We start from the raw sequence: 25,743 nt of genomic DNA on the forward strand, positions 1-25,743 counted from the left end.
CATAGTTTAGGCTTCCATTTAATCTTTAATATGCAAAATAATGTTTTCTCTATTTATTGCACAAGTACTATATACATAAATGGTAACAAAAGGTTAATAACACCATCCTGTCAAGTAACACACTTATAATAGAGTTAATATCTGCAGATACCTGAGGTTGTAAACCACCAGAATGACCTAAGTGCACAAAACACATAAGACCAACAAAATGAACTGATCTAGTTTTAATTGTTTAATTACGAATTACTATTTTCTCCATTGATATTTCACTTCATATTGCTTAGCTATACCAGCGTATATCCCATCTGAGGAGAACCTTACTACAAGAAACAAAAAAAAAAAAAAACATAGGTTCTGCGACCCCAAAAAAGGTGGGATATGTATACCAGGTCTTCAGTCTTTGGCCCTGACAGAAAGTCTGCAAGTGTGGAAGCAATGTGGATTAGTGTTGGGCCACCAGTGTTTCAGCAAGCACACCGGCAGGCAGCAGCCTGCAGAGATCAACTGTGACATTAAGGAGGAGTATGAAACCTTTCCAATTGCAGCTGCCCTTGCAACCATTGCTAAGGTCACTCTGCAGCAGCCAGGTATGTTGTTAATTGTAATGAAAACTATATTTTCGTCATCCTCTGCCTCCTCGTATCTTACCAACACCCTTTAATTCTCCCTCTCTGTTTCTTACTATCACCGGCTCTTGATCGCCGGTTGCCTCTCCCAGTCACCCTATACCTCTCCCCTGTCACCGGTCTTTCTCACCCTGGGATTCTTTTTCTCTCCTTGTTGCCCTCGTCCTCTACCCAACATCCTCTCCCAATCACCCTCACCCTCTCCCTCTGACCCTCATCCTCTGCCTCTCTCCCGGTCGCTTTCTATGCCTGCCTGCTGGCCACAGCCTTGTGGCATATTATAAACATGGTGTGGGATGGAGGAAGGGGGTATTACAAAATTGGTGGGAGTAAATTGCAAGTGTACTATGGGCACTGCAATGTGCCATATTGTATACAAAGTGCACTCAAATGTGGCATAATGTGTATTCTGGAGCTACAATGCGATCAGACGAGCTCTTAATGCAAGTGATACAGACCATCCTTTAGGCTGCAAAAACAAAATTTTTTGGAGAGATAGTGTGGCTAAATCAACAGTTTGGTACAGGTGTTGCTGTGCAAAAGGGAGCTGAGCACATGGTAGGAGCTAACCCACCTGAGTGCAGGATTGCTTACGGTCACCTCTCCGCAGTCTAGCGATGGCACTCTGGCTGTAGAGGAAGCCTGAAACCTCTGTAAGCTGGGTGGACAATTGGAGGGGACCCCACCCGCAGTTGCTTGAAGGGGTTTCTGGCTAGGGGACTTGGACACAATTTACAGTATTCATACTGGCTGCCTTGACTATGAAAATGTACACAAAAAGAAGAAAAATAATTCCTTCAAGGGGCACTCGGAGCTGACTGGTTGCGGCTGATTCAGCATTCATATCGTTTGTAATATTTAATAGTGTACCAAGAAAATAAATGAAAACTTTACTTTTATTTAATGTATTATTAAGAACTGCAAAATATTAAAAAATATATATGTGAAAAAGTGCATTAAAGTGAAAATAAAATTAAAATAGAGCTGTCCGTTTTTTATGTGTATTTTATTCTAGTCTAATGACTCGTAAACGGTGTGGTAGCACTGCTTGTGGATTGTGTATCTGTGTTTAACGGTGGGACGCAGTACACATGGTTCATGTGACCGGCCCAACCTGTTAAAATCTGTCCGTCTTAAGAATGTGTTACAGCATTAGCTGAAATTAATTAACTGTGCAATGTTGCACTGCTCCTGTCCGGTGTAACGATAATACAGAATTGTACTGTGCAAAATCCTCGGGTTAAAATATACAGCCCGGCATGATAGCACAATCAGCTATTTAGCAAACAGCAGCCCGTACAGCTCTGGAATGTGTCACCACATGTCGATAAAATACAAAAGTGTTTAATTGTCTAACACACTGGGTTATCATGCTATATATTATACAGACATAGAACCTGGGATTAGCTAGAAGCTTCATATAACTTTATTGTAGCATTTGTTTTTGATAAGTCACAAACACAATTAATGATGTCATTAAAGAATGCTGAAAATATGTTATAGAATTTAGCTTAAACCAACGAACTATGTGATATGGCACGGTTTGTGTCGGGTGCGCTGATAATAGATAAGTTGGTACTTATGTAGTATCTGGGCTGCCGATTTTGTGATTGTATGCCTTACCTTAAGGCATACAATCAGATGCGATGCGATTCGATGCGATTTTGCATAGGATTCAATGTTAAGAAGGTCCTGTTCATTTCCCCACTATCCAAGTGGGCATAGAGTTGATTTTATATAGCGTGGCGAGCGCAGCGAGCCACCGAGCCCGAAGCGTGGCGAGCGAAGCGAGCCCCGCGAGGGGATGCATATTTCTTAAAAAGTATTCTGTGTCCGCTCGCCACGCTTCGGGCTCGGTGGCTCGCTACGCTCGCCACAGGTTTATATCCAACTTCATGCCCACTTGGATAGTGGGGAAAGGAAAAGGACCCCTTTTTCCCATTGAATTCTATGTTAAAATTGACTCAGACCATTTTAACATTGAATCCTATATAAAAATCTTGACCATCGCATCGCATACGATTTGGTCGCATGCGATGCGATACGATCCGATTCGATTTCTAAATCGGACGCCCAGATACTACATAAGTACCGATAAGTTTACTGTGCAAAATCCTCCGGTAAAACACATAGCCCATCAGGATAGCACATACAACTACTCAGCAAAATGCAGCCTGCACAGCTCTGAATGTGTGATCACACGCTAATAAAACATTGATGGGTCTAATTATTAAACACAGTGGATCACGTCACATAGAAAATAGGAATTTGGTACTCACCGTTAATTCCCTTTCTCTGAATCCGTAGGGGACACTGAAGTACTACGCTGGGGATTAAGTGGTGTATTGGAGGAGTCGGCACTTTAAGAAACTTTGAAGTGTAGCATGGCTCCTCCCCCTCTATCCCCCCCTCAGACTCCAGTCTTAGTTAACTGTGACCGAGAGGAGAAAAGAGACCAGGGAATCTCTGACAGAGAGAGAGAGAGAGATACGAACAGAAAACAGAACATAACATACTGTAACAATAACTGCAGACAATCGTGTGGACACAACAATCACGCATACGGATTGAACAACCCTACACAGGCTAGAACAGCGCCGGGAGGGCGTTCAGTGTCCCCTACGGATTCGGAGAAAGGGAATTAACGGTGAGTACCAAATTCCTATTTTCTCCTTCATCCTAAGGGGACACTGAAGTACTACGCTGGGGACGTCCCAAAGCCATCCCCACGGGTGGGAAGGCGCTGGTCATCCTGTAGTACAGCACGGCCAAAACTAGAAGAGGAGGCCGCAAACGTGTCAAACCTGTAGAACCTGATGAACGTGTTTGGACCAGACCACGTCGCTGCTCTGCACAGTTGAGTCAGAGACACGCCTGTAGCTGCCGCCCAAGAAGGACCCACAGACCTTGTGGAATGAGCCGACACCCTTGAAGGCGGAACTTGCGAAGCCTGTATATAAGCTTGCTTAATGGTCAAACAGATCCACCTTGCTAAGGTTTGTTTAGAGGCCGGCCAACCTCGCTTGGCAGTAGCATAAAGCACAAAGAGTGAATCCGACTTCCGGACCTCTTTGGTTCTGCTCACATAGACTTGTAACGTGTGAACGACATCCAGAGATTTTAAATCACCTGTCAATGCTGGTACAACAATAGGCTGGTTGAGGTGATACGCAGACACAACCTTTGGAAGGTAATCCATTTTAGTGCGTAGTTCCGCCCTATCGGGGTGAAACACGAGATACGGTGACCTGCATGACAGAGCGCTTAGGTCTGACACCCTTCGCGCTGAAGCAAGAGCTAAAAGCATGATCATTTTCCACGTAAGAAGACGAAGATCAATGGATTCCAGAGGTTCGAAGACACTGGACTTAAGATAATCCAGAACCAGTGGCAAATTCCAAGGCTCCTCCGGGGCACGCACCGGAGGCTGGAGCCGTAGTACCCCATTCAGGAAAGTTTGGACCTCCGGAATGACCGCCAGACGTCATTGGAAAAAAATCGACAAGGCAGACACCTCGACTTTAAGCGAACCAAGGCGAAGGCCTGCCTTAAATCCAGACTGCAAAAAACCGGAGTACCCGGGATAGACCAAAAACAGATGTGGGTAGCTTACAGCGTTCACACCAAGCCACATAAGCTTTCCAAATACTGTGATAGTTACGGGAAGTGACCTCCTTCCTGGCCCTCATCATCGTTGGAATGACAGATTTTGGGATACCCCTTCTACTCAACAGCGCGGCTTCAACAGCCACGCCGTCAAACGCAACCGTGGTAAGCCTTGAATAAAAAAAACTTAAACCTAAGAGCCCCCCTAGAAGGAGCCCTTGCCCAGGGAACCGACTCCTCCGGTCACTTAACTAAGACTGGAGTCTGAGGGGGAGGAGCCATGCTACACTTCAAAGTTTCCTAAAGTGCCGACCCCTTCAATACACCACTCAATCCCCAGCGTAGTACTTCAGTGTCCCCTTAGGATGAAGGCGAAAGAATTTAATGATACATGAAATAACAACCAGCCTTTTTTGACTAGTTGGAAACTTCGTATGCTGATTATCTTTTTACTGCAGCATTTGTCCTTCATAAGCTGCATACATGATCAATGGTGTCATAAAGACTAGTTATTAGTGCAATACTGACGGCACTTACACTGCTATTCATGGCAGAAAGCTCTTATCAAACTATTATGTTTAGACAATTAAGCAGACATGAAGAAACCACTTTATACGAAATTTTAATTTGATAACCCCCTCTACTCCATCTGCATGAGTTCAACTTAATCACTTGAATTTTTTTATTATAGTTGTTGGACAAAACCGATTTAATGGGACATTGCTGAATAAAATGGGCACTATCTCGATACATCCAAAATGAGACAGTTGCAGATGATAACTGCAACATAATAAATATAGTAACAATTCTCTGAGAAGTCTCATAGATACAGTAACAACTTTCAGAGAAGTCCCATGTCAGTGAAGTGATACATTAAACAGAGATACACAATCCACAAGCAGTACTACCACACAGTTTACGAGTCATTAGACTAGAATAAAATACACATCAAAAACAGACAGCTCTATTTTAATTTTATTTTCACTTTAATGCACCGTTCACATATATATTTTTTATATTTCGCAGTTCTTAATAATACATTAAATAAAAGTTACGTTTTAATTTATTTTCTTGGGACACTGTATTAAATATTACAAATGATATGAATGCTGAATAAGCCACAACCAGTCAGCTCAGAGTGCCTCTTGAAGGAAGTTTTTTTTTCTTTTCGTGTACATAATTATACTGATTCCTGGGCAGCAACTCCCTATATATTAAAAGCTGAATTAATGACAATATAATTAATAGGGTTTTCTGACAACCACACCAAAGACTGTGCGGATTAATCTTCCTGCTTAATTATTGACTATGAAAATAGCAGTCTCCCAGGGGAGGTAATTATGTATTATCTGGGCGCCCGATTTTTTCATTGCATGCCACTACTTAAGGCATGCGATGCGATGCTTCATTGTAAAGACCCGATTTTTAATTGTATAGTCATCCATGGGTGATTTCATACCCCCACTATCCAACTACGCATGTAGTTGATTTTATATAGTGTGGCGAGCCAAAGAGCCCAAAGCGTGGCGAGCGCAGCAAGCCCCGCGAGGGGACGCGGATTACTTTACATGTATTTTGCGTCCGCTCGCCACGCTTTGGGCTCGGTGGCTCGCTGCGCTCACCACACTATATAAATCAACTCCATGCATAGTTGGATAGTGGGGCTATGAAATCACCCATGGGTGACTATACAATTAAAAATCGGGTCTTTACAATGAAAAATCGCATCGCATGAATTGTATGCCACTATATTGCATGTGATGCGATGAAAAAAATCGAGCGCCCAGATATTACATAAGTACCGAGGGGGAAGGGGGGTGGAAGAGGTGGGGGTGACCAGCCAATATTAGCCATTGTCTCATTACGCTAGCTAAAACACGAGCAATGGGGAAGTTGTGCAAGGGTCAAAGTCCCATAGCCAATATGGCCAATGAGCTGCTGGTTGGAATGATAATCTGTCCTTCTCTAAATTATACAGTGCAGCAGTGTGAGCAGCACTGCTGTCAAGGCACGCTGCTATAGCTTAACCCTATGGATACATTACTACTTTGTATGCAAATAGGAAATAACTGTATAGAGACACAAAGCAGTGTTTTGGTATCCAGGAATTTAGGGAGGAGCTCTTAGCTTTCCCAATTATACTTCTAGAGATATAATTTATAGCTGTAGCCATTACAGTACAGTACAGTCCAATAAAAGCTGTTTGTGCTACTCAGTAGGAAATACTGTATAGAAACGCTAAGCAGTGTTTTGGAATCAAGTAACTTAAGGAAAAGCTTTTATCTGTAAAAGCACGGTGCTATAAAATTGCTCTAGCTTAACCTTGGATAAATTAAAATGAGCTTAAAGCTGAATTTCTACAGTTCTGGTGGTCCAATCAGCTCGGAATTGGATACTTATGGAAGGGGAGACGTTTAGATACCAGAGTGTATGAACCTTACATTTCTGAGACCCTCACAAGGCTAACGGCAAAAAAAAAAAAAAAAAAAGAGAGGGCCGGCAGCAACAGACAGCAACCAGTAAAAAACCACCCAGCTAAAGTGGTACAAAAATGCAATTCCATGGCAGTCAAGAATATAGAGGGGGATGATGAAGTATGTTTTTTGGTGGTAAAGTTAAATTGCCCGCACTCCCTTTCACCACATCCAATCAGAAGTCTTTATTCAACAATAGATTATTAAAGGTAACACAATGCCCATTGGAGCCACCTTCCTTCAATGTAATCAACAAAGATATGGAAAGCAATTGGTAAATAACAGTAACTGCTCTACCACTTATCTGTATGTCTCTCTGTGGAATGGGATCATTCATCAGACTGCATTTAGGTCTACAAGCATTAAGTCTACACCATTAGGTCGACCTGACAGGGTCATTAGGTCGACATGTGTTAGGTCGACATGGTCATTAGGTCGACAGGTATAAGGTCGAAAAAAACAGTGAAAAAGTCGACATGGTTTTTTTTTTCCTTCATTTTATCAAGCGTCAACAGAGTCAACATAGCACCGCGTCCCCTTGTATGGCTCGCTGCGCTCGCCATGCTTCGGGCACGGTGCCTCGCTACGCTCGGCACACTATTTTATTCACCCACCACGCCCTAGTGGATGGTAGGGCATGAAATACCGCCTGTCAGCACATGTCGACTCATAAAACAGTCAAATGACCCCATGTCGACCTTTTGCCTGTTGACCTTCCCCATGTCGACCTAATGACCCTGTCGACCTTTAGTCATGTCGACCTAAATGCCGGTCGACCTAGTGGTGTAGATAGACCTAATGCTTGTAGACCTAAATGCTGTAGACAATATGACCATATCCCCTCTCTGTATAGAAGAACCCAGGTCACTATTTGCCCGATCTATACCCATGTGCAGATCCCAATAAATCGCTACTTGATTTTTGGAGATCTGTGTGCACGTGCGTGCGAGCACTTAAAACTAGGTAGCGTCGAACCATTGCTCTGACCATTTGTGGGAGCAGTCCAGACCACGTAGGCGTGTCCCGACTGCTCAGGTGGTGGCAGGGGTTAGGCCACGACGGCTGTATGATGTTCTCCACAGCCACTGCAACCAGAACACGGCCAGCCTGCATCTGGCTTCACAGCTAGGCTGTGCAGCCAGTACTGTGCTGGTGCTTCATTCAATGCTCGCACTTTAGCGATGTGCCTACAAAATTTTGGGCTGCCCAGCACAGGGCATGGGCCCCCAAATTCTTGCTAAACTACAACTCACTCAGGCCCCATAGGTGGCAGGACTAGCCAATGAAGTAAAAACATATGTCTCCAGTGTAAGGCCAGCTCTGACAACACTGTCTGAATAGACACTGCCTGGGCCAGTGTTTGTCAGCAGTAGCCGCAACGCAAAGGGAACGGTGGCATCACGTGAGGCGCTGGCAGGGAGGGGGATCCAGAAGCAACAGCAGCTCTCCGCTTAGCAGCTTCCTGCAGACCTCTGGCTCTTGGTCTCGGCAGCCCCAGTGCTGGCATCTACTAATAATAGCCACACTCAAGCAGCAGCAGCATGGGAACAATGCTTGCTCCTGTACTGCTGCTTCAGTGCGGTGATTATTAGTACATGCCAGCACTGAGGTTGCCGAGACAGAGAGCCGGAGCTCAGGTTAACCCCTATGGTAGACAGCAAGTTACCCCATGGCAACGAGCATGTTAAACCCCATGGCAATGAGCATGTTAAACCTCACGGCAACAAGCATATTAAACCTCTGGCAGAGAGCATGCAACCCATAGCAACGAGCATGTAGGAAGAACTTATGTGGCATATTATGTAATAGGCTATAAGGCGTGTGGTATTATATGTAATAGGTATTACGTGTGTGACAATGTGTAATGGGCATTATGGCATGTGGTATAATATTTAATAGGTATTGCGGCGTGGCAAAAAGTGCAATGGGTATTATGGTGTGTGGCATAACATGTAATGGGAATTACGGCATGTACTGGGTGTGTGATGTGTAGTAGGAACTACAGTGAAAATTTTTGGTGCGCGCAATGTCTATGTTTTTTTGTATTTATTTAGTGGTGTGGGCTGAGAGACTATTGTTTAAACTGCAATGAGTGACAATAGGCGGTGCTAAATACTCCCCTCTGACAGTGCAGCGCCTCACTTTTTTTAATTGCGAAGACTGCCCACCTGGCTACTTCTTGATGCCACCTGGCTGGAAAAATTTCTGGGGAGAACACTGATGACCTTCCAGGGGAAGGAGGTGAAACCAGCTGACGTATGGCAGATAAAAGGGAGCCAGGAGTAGTGGAGGCAAGGGGGAGGGGGACAACAGTGAGTAGCAAAGAGTGACATCAGCTCCCTGACTACAGCCTTCCGAGGGGCCGTGGAACCCAATCAACAGGCAAGTGAAGGGAGGAGGGGTTCCTTATAGGCAGGAGAGAGGGGGACATATCTGTCATTGGCTGGCAGCCTGCATCACTAAGTGCAGCAAAGCGCCTTCTGACCTGAGTCCAAGGCTTCTGGAACTTGAGCTCCACTTGAGCCACTCTGTTCTCCCAATGCCCTTTTCCCCGGCACCGCTGTCTGTCATATAGCTTGACAGGAGCAGTGGCACCCACCAGCACAGTAAGGAGGGACAAATAGGGAGGGAGGGGCAGCCACTGCATGTTTCCCTGCTGCCGCTGTCTGTCATATACCTTGACAGAAGCAGCGGCGGCCGCCAGCACAGTGAGAGTGGAGACAGGCTATCTTATCACATCTGTCTCAGTGACAGGGGCATGCCCTGTCAGTGAGGCAGATGTGTATGTGCTGCTTCCACAATGCTTTTCAATGGGCTTTTCAGCCTCTTTATGTCCACAAATTAACCCCCCCTCCACCGCTGCTGACAGTTTTCAACTGTCAAATGGAGGCACAGATCCCACTGCCTCCCAGTGATCCCACAGAGACTCACCCTGCATAGATTATAAAAAAATAATAATGGAGAGTGATAAACAACCAACCAGTCAGCTCCTGCCTGACCTTTTTTAAACAGTCTGCGACACAGCAGTTAGGAGCTGATTGGTTGACTGTTTATCACAGTGGCGTAAGTTCATACCAGGTGCCCGGAGGCGACAAAGATTGCAGTGCCCCCCCCCCCCCCCCCACAGCATCTATTAACCGCTAACATGGGGACAGTAAGCAGTAGCTGAGCCTAGGATCTCTGTCACCCACCAGCACACATCCTCCCCCCCAGTCCCCGTCAGCCTGTCTGCATGTGTGCAACTGTGTACACAATATACATAAAATCACACATATATAGTCCCACATATGCATACATACACCTATGCATACATTCAGTCATATATACATAGTCAAACACCAGTATGCATACATATACAGTCACACACCTATTCACAGACAGTCACACCCATGCACATATACAGTCACACACCTATTCACAGCCAGTCACACCCATGCACATATACAGTCACACACCTATTCACAGCCAGTCACACCCATGCACATATACAATACAATAGTTACACAGATAAATACATAGAGTGCACCTTGTCACACTCACCATTCATCCTGAGGGCCTGCCGTTTGGTCCCGCCCTTTTCGGACTGTCCAGCTCCTCAGTCTGCTGACTGGTTTATAAAAACTTTGGAAAGGCTGGTGAGGGCTGAGGGGTGTCACGGGCTGAGAATACTAGCCCCATCTTCATCTGGCTGCCGGGTGCACTGACAGCACTACAGGGAAGAAACTGAAAGCTCTCAGCAGGTATTGTAGTTTACTTTCAGTTTCATGCCTGCAGTGAGTGCACACAGGACCCGGCTGCCGCAGCAGCAGTGACTAAGTGCTTACTTTGATCTGGCTGGGCTCCCACATCATGCCCCCCTAGTTGTGGCACTTGCTCCTTCTCTCCTGCTGTGACTGAGCCTGAGGTGCGTTGCCGCTCACTGCAGAAGCTGAAGGACAGGAGATGCCTGGTTCTGGCTCCTCTGTGCCCCCCCTAGTGGCTAACGCCCGGCGGCCAATGTCTCCATTGCCTCCGGGAGTTACGCCACTGGTTTATCACTCTCCATTTTATCACTTTTTGAAGCTTAGTGCATCTGGCCCTATATGTGTTATAAATATCATCTTTGTATTTTTTTTTATTATTTATGACAGGGGAGGCTCTGCCCCGGTTAGGCGGTCTGTGAGATTATTCAGTTACTGAATAAAATTTCAAAAGGTGTTTTACTATTACAATCACTGCTGTTTTATGTTGTTAATCAAGACACATCTAAATACTATAAAGAACTACTCTTACTATCATCCTCTAGAGTTGGGTAGCTCCGTGCTCCACGTAGGTCATATTTCCCTTCTTCACGCTCAGTGGGAATTTGTCCTGCGGAGAATGCAGCAGAGGGGCCCATAAGGCGAGGCACAAGAAGAGTACTTCTTCCCTTCTTGGAGGGTGAGGACTTCAGTGCTGAGGGTAATAAAAAGGAACAGAATGCTGTATTAGTGTTGCCTAACTACCTGTATGAATGTACATACCTATTATACAAAGTGTACTTTACATATATTACAAATGCATTTAACGCCTCAGAAAACAAACAATAACAGTAGAGTTTTACATTTTAAATACCCAACTAACCCGAGAAGATCTAATTAAGAACACAAGAATTTGCATAAGACTACAAACTGCAGTCCCAGATGGGATGCGGTCATTTGGTCTACAACATTATGGTCGACAGTCATTAGGGCAACACCATTAGGTCGACATGGGTCTAGGTCGAAAAGGTCATTAGTTCGACATTGCCTAGGTCGTCATGGAGTTTTTCCACTTTTTTTTAAAGCCAACATGTGCTGACAGGCGGTATTTTATGCCCTACCATCCACTAGGGCGTGGTGGGAGAATTAAATAGTGTGCCGAGCGTAGCGAGGCACCATGCCCCGACGCATTGCAAGTGTAGCGAACGATGCGAGGGAACGCAGTGCAATTTAAACTGTGTCCATGTTAACTGTGTTGACATTCAGGTAAAAAACAATGTCGAACTAATGACCTTTCGACCTAGAACCATGTCGACCTTATGGTGTCGACCTAATGACTGTTGACCATAATGCTGTAGACTAAATGATCCCAACCCGTCCCAGACTAATTTTAAATGGGATACGGTCACTAGGTCAACAAGCATTAGGTGGACAACTGAAGGTTGACATGCATGAAGGTCGACAGGGACATTAGGTCAACACAATCATTAGGTCGACATGGGAAGGTTGACAGTCAAAATTACAAATGCCTTTTCACTTTGCTTTCGAGCCGACATGTGCCGACAGGAGGTAATTCATGCCTACCATCCACTAGGGCAGGGCTGGGCAACACCGGCCCTCCAGATGTTAGTGAACTACACATCCCAGGATGCTTTGCATTAGTTTTGCTATGTGGCCATGCTGAAACTGATGCAAGACATGCTGGGATGTGTAGTTCATCAACATCTGGAGGGCCGGTGTTGCCCAGCCCTGCACTAGGGCGTGGTGGGGGACCACATGCACCCGAAGCATTCGGGACAAATAGTGAAAAACCCCATGTAAAATTTTAGACTGTGAACCTTCCTCAAGTCGACCTAATGATTGTGTCGACCTAATGACCCTGTCGATCTAAACCATGTCATTTACTATTAAAGTATTTGCAGCTAATTCCCCGAAAAATCCCTTTAGCCCCTTACCGACGCAGCCTGTTTTTGCCTTCCTGACAGAGCCCTTTTTTTCAAATCTGACATGTATCACTTAAGTGGGGATAACTTTTTTTTGCTTTTACTTATCCCAGTGATTTTGAGATTGTTTTCTCGTGACACATTGTACTTCAAGTTAGTGGTAAATTTTGGTCGATACAGTCTGTTTTTTTGTGAAAAATACCAAAATGTCGTAAAAAAATTGAAAATTTTGCAATTTGCAAAATGTTACATTTTCTGCTTGTGAGACAAATAATCATACCACTCAAAATAGTTAATAACTAACATAGACCATATGTATACTTTATGTTTCCATCATTATTTCAACCTCCTTTTAATTTTTTTGGACACTAGGAGGCTTAAAATATGAATAGCAAATTCTCAAATTTTCAAGAAAATTTCAAACACTGATTTTTTTTAGGGACCAGTTCAGTTCTGATGTGACTTTGAGGGACTTGTATGTGAGACACCCCCATAAATTATGCCATTTCAAAAACTGCACCCCTCACAGTATTCAAAACAGCATTTTGGAAGTTTGTTAAACCTTTAGGTGTTTCACAGGAATTAAAACAAAGTGTAGGTGAAATTTCAAAATTTCATTTTTTTTAGCAGATTTTCAATTTTAATACATTTTTCTAAGGAACACAGTAGATTTTACTAGAGAAATGTGACTAAAAATTGATTCCCCCAATTCTTTTGTTTTCATAAATATCCTATATGTGGCCCTAGTGTGCACGTTGACCAAACCACAGGCTTCATAATAGAAGGAGCACCTACTTGATTTTGGAGCCTCCTTTTTATGAGATTATTTTTTAGGCACCATGTAGGTTTCTAGGCACCATAAGATGCTAAAAGTTAGGAACCTCCCCCACAAGTGACCCCATTTTGCAAACTACACCCCTCAGGGAATTCATCTAGGGGTATAGTGTACATTTCAAACCCCCAGGGGTTTCACCAATTTTGGTACAACTGGGCTGTGAAAATGAAAAATTACATTTTTTTTACACAAAAATGCAGTTCTGGCTCAAAATTTTTCATTTTCACAAGGAATGAAGGAGACAAAGCACCCCAAAATCTGTGCCCCAATTTCTCCCGAGTACGGCAATGCCTCATGTGACCAAAAAATGGCAGGACTCAGAAGGGAAGGAGTGATATTTGGATTTTGCAGCACAGATTCTGGTGGAATGAATGGTGGGTGCTATGTCGCATTAGCAAGACCCCCGAAGCACCAATACAGTGGAACCCCCCCACAAGTGACCCCATTTTGCAAACTACACCCCTCAGGGAATTCATCTAGGGCAGTGGTTCCCAACCTTTTTTGTCTCCCGTACCCCTTGATTAGGCTTTTCATTTATGAGTACCCCCTCGTGAAATTTTCAGGGGGTGTGGCCTAAAAAGGGGTGTGGCTTAACAGGGGCAAGTCATACTGGCAATGACGAGAAAAAAAAAAGTGCAACCACTTGGCCACAGTATAAGCTCAGCCCATTCTGCGGACAGCATATAAAATAACCTTGTCAAATCTCTATTACTGAAGCAACAGACATTCCAACGGATCACGTTAGCCTTCCAATAGTGCCAGATACACATATGCCCCCAAAAGTGCCAGATACACATATGCTCCAATGGTGCCAGGTATGCCCGCACAGTGCCAGAAACGGGAATGCCACCACAGTGGCAGGTATGACCCCATGGTACTGGGTATGTGCCCACAGTGCCAACAATGCCCCTACAGTGCCAGCAACAAGTATACCCCCATAGTGCCAGCAACAAGTATGCCCCACTGTGCCAGGATTGCCCCAAAGTGCCAGTAACAAGTATGCCCCACAGTGCCAGCAATGCCCCACAGTGCCAGCAACAAGTATGCCCCACAGTGCCAGCAATGCCCCACAGTGCCAGCAATGCCCCACAGTGCCAGCAACAAGTATGCCCCACAGTGCCAGCAACAAGTATGCCCCACAGTGCCAGTAACAAGTATGCCCCACAGTGCCAACAATGCCCCACAGTGCTAGCAATGCCCCACAGTGCCAGTAACAAGTATGCCCCACAGTGCCAACAATGCCCCACAGTGCTAGCAATGCCCCACAGTGCCAGCAACAAGTATGCCCCACAGTGCCAGCAATGCCCCACAGTGCCAGCAACAAGTATGCCCCACAGTGCCAACAATGCCCCACAGTGCCAGTAACAAGTATGCCTCACCGTGCCAGCAATGCCCCACAGTGCCAACAATGCCCCACAGTGCCAGTAACAAGTATGCCCCACAGTGCCAGCAATGCCCCACAGTGCCAGTAACAAGTATGCCCCACAGTGCCAGCAATGCCCCACAGTGCCAGTAACAAGTATGCCCCACAGTGCCAACAATGCCCCACAGTGCCAGCAATGCCCCACAGTGCCAGCAATGCCCCACAGTGCCAGCAATGCCCCACAGTGCCAGCAATGCCCCACAGTGCCAGCAATGCCCCACAGTATTTCCCAGCAGCAGCACACTTACCATTGACGCTGCTGCTGGGGAGAGGACAGTCCAGCTGCCGCGCTGCAGTGCTTCTCTCAGGGAAGGAGAGTACACTGCGTATCTCTCCTTCCCTTCAGTGTGACTGGGCTGCCCGTCAATCAAAGTTCGCGGGCCGGCTCCTGATTGGCTGCCGGCCCGCAAGCTCTGATTGATTGGCGGACGGGCGGCCGGCCAGTCACAGGGAAGCACACTGAGGGGTAGGAGAGATGCGCAATGCACTCTCCTCCCCTCCAGCGACCTGTCTGGCGGCCGCGGCCGCCGCCGCCATTACAGGCAGGGTTGCGGCGTACCCCCCAGCGTGTGGACGCGTACCCCCAGGTTGGGAACCGCTGATCTAGGGGTATAGTGTACATTTCAAACCCCCAGGGGTTTCACCAATTTTGGTACAACTGGGCTGTGAAAATGAAAAATTACATTTTTTTACACAAAAATGCAGTTCTGGCTCAAAATTTTTCATTTTCACAAGGAATGAAGGAGACAAAGCACCCCAAAATCTGTGCCCCAATTTCTCCCGAGTACGGCAATGCCTCATATGTGACCAAAAAATACCATTTGGGTGCATGGCAGGACTCAGAAGGGAAGGAGTGATATTTGGATTTTGCAGCACACATTCTGGTGGAATGAATGGTGGGTGCTATGTCGCATTAGCAAGACCCCCGAAGCACGGTGAAATGATGAACCTAATAATCCATAGATGTGTGGTATATTTTAAAGCACTCCTTCATACATAGGCCGGGTTTGTCGGGGCAAGTTTCACAGTGAAAAATAGTTTGCTTTCGTATTCCCTTTTTATAGCAAACTTTGCACCTTTTTTGTGTCCTGCCCTTTTTTCCAGTGGAGGGGATTTCGTTAGGAAAATGCTGCCCTGATACAATACGGGGGCCAGTACTAGAAGTACTGGGGCCAGTACTAGAAGTACTGGGGCCCTCTGCCTGCTGGTTCCCAAATATTAGGCCCTTTATGACTTCCTCTTGAAAGTGCATAAATGTCCCCGTCTGGCTGGTAGAACGGAATAGTACGTAAGCGTTATACAGTGCCATCTGGATGATATACACGGCCAGCTTCTTATACCATATTTTTGTTTTCCGCAGGGCACTGTACGGCTTCAGTACCTGATCTGAAAGATCCACTCCGCCCATGTAATCTAGGATACAAATAGGTTTTGAGGTGTGTGTACTGGTACCTCCTACAGGGACGGAGGTGGTACTGTCTCCGTGAATTGTTGTCAGTATAAGGACATCCCTCTTGTCCTTATATTTGACCAACAACATATTTTCGGTGCATATTCCCCTGCTTTCACCCTTTCTCAGTAATTGGGCAACGTGCGTTTTTGGGAGGCCTCTTTGGTTCTTGCGCACAGTACCGCAAGCTGCTGTACCTCTTGAACCAAGGGCCTTAAACAGGGGGATGCTGGTGTAAAAGTTATCCACATAGAGGTGATAACCCTTATCCAGGAAGGGGTGCACTAAATCCCAGACAATCTTTCCACTAACACCTACGAGGGAGGGGGGGCATTCTGGCGGTTCAATTCTTGAGTCCTTCCCTTCATATACCCTAAACCTGTGGGTGTACCCTGAGGTACTTTCGCACAGCTTATACATTTTTATGCCATACCTTGCCCTCTTATTGGGAAGGTACTGGCGGAATTTAACCCTTCCTTTAAAATGTATAAGTGACTCGTCTACACAAATGAATTTTTGGGGGATGTACATCTCAGCAAATTTGGCGCTGAAATGATCAATGACCGGCCTGACTTTGAATAGCCGGTCAAAGGTGGGACCATCTCTGGGTGGGCACTGTGCATTATCGTTGTAATGCAAAAATTTAAGGATCGTCTCAAAACGAGTCCGGGTCATGGCCATACGATGAAGTGGGGTGCTGTACAGAACATCTGTACTCCAATATTGCCTAATTTCTGCCTTTTTAACTATGCCCATATGTAACACCAGACCCCAAAACGTCATCATCTCTACTGCATCTACAGGGGTCCACCTAGCAAATGATGACGTGGGGTTTTGGGCAATAAACTGCTGGGCATATAAATTACTTTGGTCCACCATTAAATTTATAAAATCATCAGAGAAAAAGACTTTGAAAAAGTCAATTTCTTTGAGGCCTGTAGTATCAAATTGGATTCCTGGGTTGGCCAAAAACTCAGGAACCTGGGGCTCAAAATTGTCTGGTGGTGGGGTCCATACGAGATCAATCATTGGGGGGGGGGGGGGGGTGTCTCAGCTGCTCTACGGGGGCGTCTTTGAGGGGGTCCCTCATCACTAGAGGAGGAAGAGGAGCTTAAGACGAATGCAAATTCATCGCTTTCTTCACTGGCTGTGTCAGTGTCAGAGGCAATAAGGGCATATGCCTCCTCCGCTGAAAACGTCTTTGCGATGATTGGGACATTTTTATTATTTTTGTGTAGGCGTGTATAGCGTAGGGGGTTGGGGTACAAACTTTATTTCAACACGGGGGGTATGTAGTGTGTATGTAGTGCTTTAACACGTGTAAGTTAAAAGAAAAAAAAAAAGCTCCTGCGCCAAAAATTGAGCACAGATGTTGGTCAGTAACGTCCGTCACTGATCAGCGTTTAGCGGGCACAGGACACCCACAAAAGCACCGTGGGTGTAAAAAAAATTTAAAAAAAAAGACTCCACAGCACCCTCCAAAAAAAAAAAATTTAAAAAAACTTCTGATGAGTCAAAGACAACAGGAATTTGATCCAAAAAAAAAAAATTAGATCAAAAATGCTGATCAGTGATGTACGTCACTGATCAGCGCTCAGCGGGCACAGGACACCCACAAAAGCACCGTGGGTGTAAAAAAAATAAAAAAAAAAGACTCCACAGCACCCTTCAAAAAAAAAAAAAATTAAAAAAAACTTCTGATGAGTCAAAGACAACAGGAATTTGATCCCCCCAAAAAAAATTAGATCAAAAATGCTGATCAGTGATGTACGTCACTGATCAGCGCTCTGCGGCCACAGGACACCCACAAAATCACCGTGGGTGTAAAAAAAATAAAAAAAAAAAACCCCACAGCACCCTCAAAAAAAAAAAAAACTGCTGATCAGTGATGCAACACTGATTAGCAGTGAGGGGCAGCAGGCACACCACTGTGGGTGCAACCTGACAGGGTATATATAAAAAAAAAAAACCTGCACCCCAAAAAAAATGCTGATTAGTTAGTTTACACTGATCAGCACAAAAGGGGGGCAGCAGATACAAAATTATATCACACAATTTTAAATCTCTGACACAATGACGCTGCTGCAGCAGCAGCAGCAGCAGCACCAGCAGCACAAGCACCAGGAAGTCACAGCAGGAGCTGGCAGCACGGATGCCACCAACGCAGATCAGGTCAGTATAGGCACAGATGGGCACGGAGACCGCTCTGCACGCTGTTCCTGACCGGAATGGCGGCTGCAGGGCTGTCTCCGTTATTTCATTTGAGGTGTAATGGCTGTGATTGGTCCGACGGACCAATCACAGCCTTTGGGGGCAGGTGGGGTGAGGTGGGGTGACCACCAGTGACACACTTACACCCGGTGGTGATTGGTGCTGTACTTAACAGCACCAATCACCACCGATCCCTGTGTCACCGGCGAACGTTATTCGCCGGTACACAGAAAACGCTGTAATTGGCTGTTCACATTGAACAGCCAATCACAGCGATCGCCGATGGGTGGGGGCATCGCTGCCCCCCCTGGGCAATGAGGGAAGATGTCTGCTGTCAGGGACAGCAGACATCGTCCCTCTGTCACCGCGTCTATAGACGCGGGGACAGTTTAATGGCATGACGTACATTTATGCCATGTGTCGGGAAGTACATCCCGACCATGACGTAAATGTACGTCAAATGTCGGGAAGGGGTTAGGCATAATTAGAGCGAGAAGTAGGGGTTGAGGAGTGGTCTTATGTTTCCTTTATAGCATGGGTCCTCAAACTGTGGCCCTCCAGATGTTGTGAAACTACAAATCCCAGCATGCCTTGCCACAGTTTTAACACTCCCTTATAGCAAAACTGTGGCAAGGCATGCTGGGACTTGTAGTTTCACAACATTTGGAGGGCCGCAGTTTGAGGACTCATGCTTTATAGCATCTCCTTATGCCCTATTGGGTTGCATTGTATCTGAGCCTAGGGTAACTATTTTCAACAGCTGTTGTTTGGAGTAGTGTTCTCCAGTCTTCCTTGTTAAAGTGTGGAAAGAGCTAGCAATTGAGGGAGAGGGGAGGGTTTTACTGCCAAAACATTGATGCATTGACACTTTAATGGTGATCCTGGAGTAATAAATTTAAATTGCTGACTATTCCTTGGTGATTGCACCTTCTTTCAACACTTATGTATATGGATCAATGGCTTTTATTAACAAAAACATTAAGTTTATGCAAAGAGATAATATTTGCAGTGTTGACCCTTCTTTTTCAAGACTCTGTGATTCGCCCTGGCAAGCTGTCAATCAACTTCTGGGCCACATATGACAGCTGCCCATTCATGCCTAATCAATCCTTGGAGTTTGTCAGAATTAGGGTGGCCAATCCCAGGATTAGGGTGGGCAGGATCCTGGGATTTGGCTCCCAAAACGCTGGGGTTTCAATCCCGGGATTGGTGTTTCCAATTTCAGGATTTCTGGATTAGACTAATGCCGGGCAACGTCTGAGCACTTGATCCTATAATTCATATAATGCTTAAAACATCTGGCATTTTTTATTTAAATTCTATACAAGGTAAGGATGGTGTAATGATTAGCATTACTGCCTCACAGTGCTGAGGTCATGGGTTCAATTCCCACCATGGCTCTAACTGTGCGGAGTTTGTATATTCTCCCCGTACTTGCGTGGGTTTCCTCTGGGTACTCCGGTTTCCTCCCACATTCCAAAAATATACAGTTAGGTTAATTGGCTCCCAACAAAATTAACCCTAGAATGTCTGTGTGTGCATGTGGTAGGGAATATAGATTGTAAGCTCCACTGGGGCAGGGATTGATGTGAATGTTCAACTATACTCTGTAAAGCGCTGCGTTAATAAATAAATAAAAGCATTTTACACAATTCTTTCACAGGATGATGCAACAGTGACATCTTGTGGTCATATTTAATCACAATTGTCCACAGGCATTAATGTTTAAAAGAAAGCACCTTTTTGTGAATGTATTCTTAAATTTATTTTTGAATGCATGTGATATATGTAAGCACTAGCACTTTGATAATTTACTAACCAACATGGTATTTTTCATGTTTGCAATGTTTTCCAGTGCTCCCCCACGTCCATCCGACACCTGTCACGGCAGCAGTCACTTCCGGCAAGGATACTGGAAGTTGACGATATGGACCCGGAAGGAGGATGGGCGGCCAGTGGGTGGACTCGTTGTATTTGAGTATTTAAACTGCACTGTCTGTATGTCACTTTGTGGGTCCTGAAGAAGGGTCTAGTACCCGAAATGGTGTAGACTGCATAAAGTTTGCTTTTTCACAAACTTAAGTCCTGGAGTGCCACTTAATTTACATTCCACTGTATTAGGGTCAAATATTCAGTTAGCCACAGGGTTTACCACCAGACATGAATCCCCACTGGTGTACTTTTCCTTGCAGACTAATTGAATAGCATTCCCCAGCACACTAATTAAATAATTCTTGCTTTTTTAACATCCTAAAATTTCCAATAACACTTATTTATGAAGACATCCTCTTAGACAGCGCAACATTGCAACAATGCTACTTACAGGAGGTTTTGCGGAACACTGTATTGGTCATAAATTTGAAGAAACGTTCAGCATAAAAACTTGGTCTGTGTACAGACACTGTATCCTGAAAAAAAAAAAAAAAAAACATTGGACACATTTAGATTAATATAAGTGCGTTACATACCTACATTTATAGCCAACATTAATCTGATGCCCTATGCATGATTTTGTCTGGTTCCCTCAAGAACCGAACACTAGATCTGCCTCTGACCCAGTAATCTTATCCATGCTGAGCATCTATCACCACATACCACAGCAGAAATCCATTATTCACATTATGCTGCACATTCTTACACCCCAACCTGCTAAGGGTAACACAGAAAGAGGATGTCAGTAGGGATAACTCACACAGAGGGTGTCATTGACTTGTCCCATCATTATAATGACACCTGTACGTGTGACCTTGCTGGCCAGCATCTTCCTTTCCTCTGCCAAGCCCAGTGTGTTTCAGTTAGCATCCTCTCTCCGGCTTCAGTGACTTCATAGAGCAGCGGTCAGGGCCGGACTGGCCATCTGGCACTTCTGGCAAATGCCAGAAGGGCTGAATGCCTTGAGGGCCGATTTTAGCTGCACTGCAGTAGCCATAGCGCTGCTGAAGCCTCCTGGGCTTCACTGTGCGCTGCATGGCGTCCCCCCCGCGCGCATCATTAGCATATTGACGGCATCATAGGCGTGCGCACGGGGGTGCACAGGCACCTACTGATGACGCGCCGCCGCCCCCTGCCCTACGCTGGCCGGCTGCTGCCCGGCGCCTCCTTCCGCCCCTCTGCGCGGCAGCTAATACATTGTTCCTCCTCTGCCCAGCCGCACGAGGAGCTCCTTCCCCCCGCCGTCCATCACCTCCATACAGTGGCAGGCTGGGCAGAGTGCCAAGTGCCCGCAGGTCATTGCTGTTATGCAGCACCGGGGCCGCAGCTGTACTGTGGGAAGGATCCTCTGCCTGCTTCCCGGCTGTCAATGTCAGTCACTCTACCGCAGTAGGGCTGCTGCTGGACACAGTGGACTGCTCTGTGAGGGAGCAGACAATAACAGACCATGGAGGGAGGAAGAGCTGTCAGTTTGTTGTGATCACTGTCTGTCTGGCTGGCCTGTTGGTGCAGAGACAGCAGCCTTTGCACAGTACACACTCAGTACTGCTCCCGCTGCCCTGGAAACAGAGGAAGGTGACAAGGACAAGAGTGCCTGATGCTGTGCTCTCAGAGTAAGCATTCTATTTCTCCATTTAAAAAGTTTCAGGTCCTAGTTTAAGTATACTTTATATGGGGTCCTTTTATTAGGATTTGAGGCATTACAGTGTGTGGTATAATGTGTAATGGGCATTAGGGCATGTGGTATACTATGGCTGTGTGACATGTAAAAGGCATTGCGGTGTAAAGTTTTGGCGCGTACTGTCATTGTCCCTATTTTACAAAAATTTGTCAAGCTGTGGCATAATGTGTAATGGGCATTAAGGTGTGTGTCATAATATGTAATGGGCAATATAGTGTGCAGCAATGTGTAATGGCATAATAGTGTGTTCCATAATGTGTAATGGGCATAACGGTTTGTTCCATAATGTGTAATGCCTCCTTTTTGTGATGCCATGCCTCCTTTCCATGAGGCCACACCCCCTTTTCACTGCGCGGCTTCGCCGCGCAAGGGTTCTGCCTACTAATGGTGGGCCTGTGTGCTCAAAATGCCAGGGCCGATTTTTGGTCCCAGTCCGGCCCTGGCAGCGGTCGTGGATTATGTTGGGAATTGTAGGCCTCTATGACGTCGCCAGCAAAGGCTTCAACTGCGGCCTGTGCGAGTCCCACAGGCTGACCCAGCGACATGGGAGATCAAAGGGGACGCTATTGATGGGCCCCAAGGGTCAGAGGGGCACCTGGGTATCAGACATGAATTTAGAGGTGGGGTAAGACAGTCTCTCAAAAAGTCTGCCGCTGCAAGCACATACTGATGGTTTGCGACAGCGGCATCGCTAGCTTGGGATGATCGGACCTCAGAGGTGTATTCCTCTGCAATCGCGTATTTCTCTGTGGCAGGGTTGAGGGGAGGTCTACGGCAGAAGCAGGCCGGGGAAAGTCTCCTCCCAGTCACCGGGCAACAGCTCCCAGCCATTGCTTACACACAGTTGGCGATGTGACCACTGGGAGGCTGGGGGGAGCTGTGGCACTGGCGCAGGCAACAGGTGCTGGGTGAATATTTGTGTAAACTGACCCCAGAGACTTCAAGCTGACTGCCTGTGTACTATGGGGAGGGCGTGTAACTACATAGTTACATAGTAGGTAAGGCTGAAAAAAGACCTGCGTCCATCTAGTTCAACCTAGTATAGATTATCCATTGCTGATGTGGTAGGTTCTGATATTTTACAGACAGATTATATTTCTTAATTGTACCCATGGATGTTTTTATCCAGTAAATGTTTGCCCAACTTTGCCTTGAACGCATTTATTTTGCCAGCAGTCACAACCTCTCCGGGAAGAGAGTTCCACAGTTTGACTGTTCTGACCGTAAAGAAATTCTTTCTACTAGCTGAACAAAATTTTTTTTCTACTAATCTGTACTCATGCTCTCGTGTCCTAGATTCCTTTCTAGTAGAAAAGAGGATGTGTGACAGTTCCTTATATTGGCCCCTGATATACTTGTACATGTTGAGCATGTCCCCCCTTAAACGTCTCTTTTCCAATGTAAATAAATAGTCCCAACTTTCTTAATCTCTCCTCGTAGCTTAAATTCTCCATTCCACAAATAAGCTTTGTTGCTCGTCTTTGGATTTTTTCTAATTCTATGATGTCCTTTTTATAGTGTGGGGCACAGAATTGCACTCCGTATTCGAGGTGAGGTCTTACCAATGCTTTATACTGTGGCATAATTACCCTTGAGTCCCTAGTTTCCATGCCCCTTTTAATACATGCTAAAATTTTGTCGGCCTTTTTTGTAGCTACATTACAATGGGCACTACATCCCAGTTTGCTGTCTATTTGGACTCCTAGATCCTTTTCAAGTATGGAATTACCCAGTTCCTCTCCGCTAAGGTTATAACTAGCACACTGGTTGTGTCTCCCAAGGTGCATAACCTTACATTTATCTACATTGAACCTCATCTTCCACTTTTTTGCCCACTCATCTAGAATTGCAAGATCATTTTGGAGCATGGTGACATCTTCTGATGATTTGATGACTTTGCTAAGTTTTGTATCGTCCGCAAAAATTGATACATTGCTGAGTAACCCCGTCCCAATATCGTTAATAAAAATGTTGGTACTTGTTTCCTAGAATGGCCACACCGATGTTGATCGGGTCGGTCGCATCGATCGCATCGCATGCGATGCGACCGACGCGATGGTCCCGATTTTTACATTGATTGAAATGTGAATAGGGTCCCTGGGACCCTATTTTACATTGGATTGAAAATTCTCCCCAGACCCCAATTTTAACCCCCTCAACGGCACCCCACGATTGACGCCAACCCGAAGCGTGGCGATAGTAGGGGTATGAAAAGGTCGATCGTGGGGTGACGTTCACAATGGGGGGGGGGGGGGGGGGTAGCATATACAATGAGAAATGGCCCATTTCCCATTTTTTCCCCGATTACAAGGTTAAAAATATTTTAACATTGAACCCTATTGCAAAATCGGGTCCATCGCGTCGGTCGCGTGCCATGTTAATGCACCTGACCGACGCGATGGACCCGATTTTGCCTTTGCCGGCAAAATGGACCTGATTTCAAAGGAAATCGGGTCCATCGGGGGTATTTGTGTACCTTAAGTTAAGGTACACGATTACCCCTGATTGTGGCCGTTCTAGGAAACAAGTACCAAAATGTTAAATAGAATGGGCCCTAAAACCGAACCCTGGGGCACTCCACTTAATACCGTGATCGTATCTGATACGGCACTATTCACAACCACTCTTTGTTCTCTATTACACAGCCAATTCCCTACCCATCTGCAGATATTTTCACCCAATCCTAGGCTCTCCATTTTATTAATCAACCTCTTGTGTGGGACAGTATCAAATGCTTTAGCGAAATGTAGGAAAAATCACATCTATAGCATTTCCATTATCAAGGTTTTTGCTAACCTCTTCATAGAACCCTAGTAGATTAGTTTGGCATAAACGATTTTTCACGAACCCATGTTGGTTAGTACTGAGTAGATGGTGATGGTCTAAATATTCCTGGATACCATCCCTTAAAAATCCTTCAAATAGTTTACCCACTATTGATGTTAAACTAACGGGTCTGTAATTTGCGGGATCTTCCTTTTTTGAATATTGGCACTACCTCTGCTATTCTCCAGTCTTTTGGTACTATACCTGACGATAGTGACTTGCTAAAGATATAATGTAGGGGGGTAGCTAGGTCATCCCTTAATTCCATTAATACCCGCGGATGAATCCCATCTGGCCCCGGTGATTTATTTGTTTTGTTTGCTTAGCCTCAGTATTATTTAATTCGGCGTGAAATCCACAATGAGATCTGGCTTGTTTGTCCCGTTTGTGGTAGATGTACGTTCCACTGTCTGCTCTCCCTTAGTAAATACTGATGAGAATAACTTATTTAACAGTTTTGCTTCTCCCTTGTCCTCAGTAACACTTTTTCCACTAATATCAGTTAATGGGCCTATGTTTTCCTTAATTAAATGTTTACTATTTATGTATTTAAAGAACTTCTTTGGGTTGGTTTTGCTTTCAGTGGCTATGCGCTCTTCATATAATTTTTTAGCTGCTTTGATTATCCCTTTACAAGTTTTGTTTGATTCTTTGTATTTTGTGAACGCCTCCTGATTCAAGTTATTTTTATACAATTTAAATGCTCGTGTTTTATTGTTGATCGCGGACCTTACTTTTTTGTCCAACCATGGTGGCTTTTTTTTACTAAATTTACCTTTGTTTACTTTAGGAATGTATTTATTAGTTAGTGAATCAAGTGCCTTTTTTAGAGTATCCCACATTTCCTCTGCATTTTTTCCCTCCATAACCGTTTTCCACCCAATTCCTTTAAGTAAGGGCTTCCCTGAATAATTCAAAGTTCGCTTTTCTGAAGTTTAGTATTTTTGCAGATCCTTTTTGATGTAATTTACTGAAGTTGATTTCCAGTGAAACCATATTGTGATCACTGTTCCCTAA

The 25,743-nt window shown here is 45.3% G+C and overlaps 1 protein-coding gene across 9 annotated transcripts in view; it reads right to left on the reverse strand.

Moving 5' to 3' along the window:
* Positions 1-25,743, reverse strand: part of PIP5K1C (phosphatidylinositol-4-phosphate 5-kinase type 1 gamma) — a 282,746-nt gene that overhangs the window by 75,515 nt on the left and 181,488 nt on the right. For all 9 annotated transcript variants that reach the window (XM_083179358.1, XM_083179359.1, XM_083179360.1 and 6 more), the window contains exons 11-12: positions 20,611-20,695; positions 10,979-11,140 (exon numbers count right to left, since the gene is read on the reverse strand). In XM_083179358.1, the coding sequence (XP_083035484.1) occupies positions 10,979-11,140; positions 20,611-20,695 (247 nt within the window). The remainder of the gene's footprint in view (positions 1-10,978; positions 11,141-20,610; positions 20,696-25,743) is intronic.

The sequence above is a fragment of the Crinia signifera genome, chromosome 1 (assembly GCF_055691185.1).
Source record: "Crinia signifera chromosome 1, ASM5569118v1, whole genome shotgun sequence".
Taxonomy (NCBI): domain Eukaryota; kingdom Metazoa; phylum Chordata; class Amphibia; order Anura; family Myobatrachidae; genus Crinia; species Crinia signifera.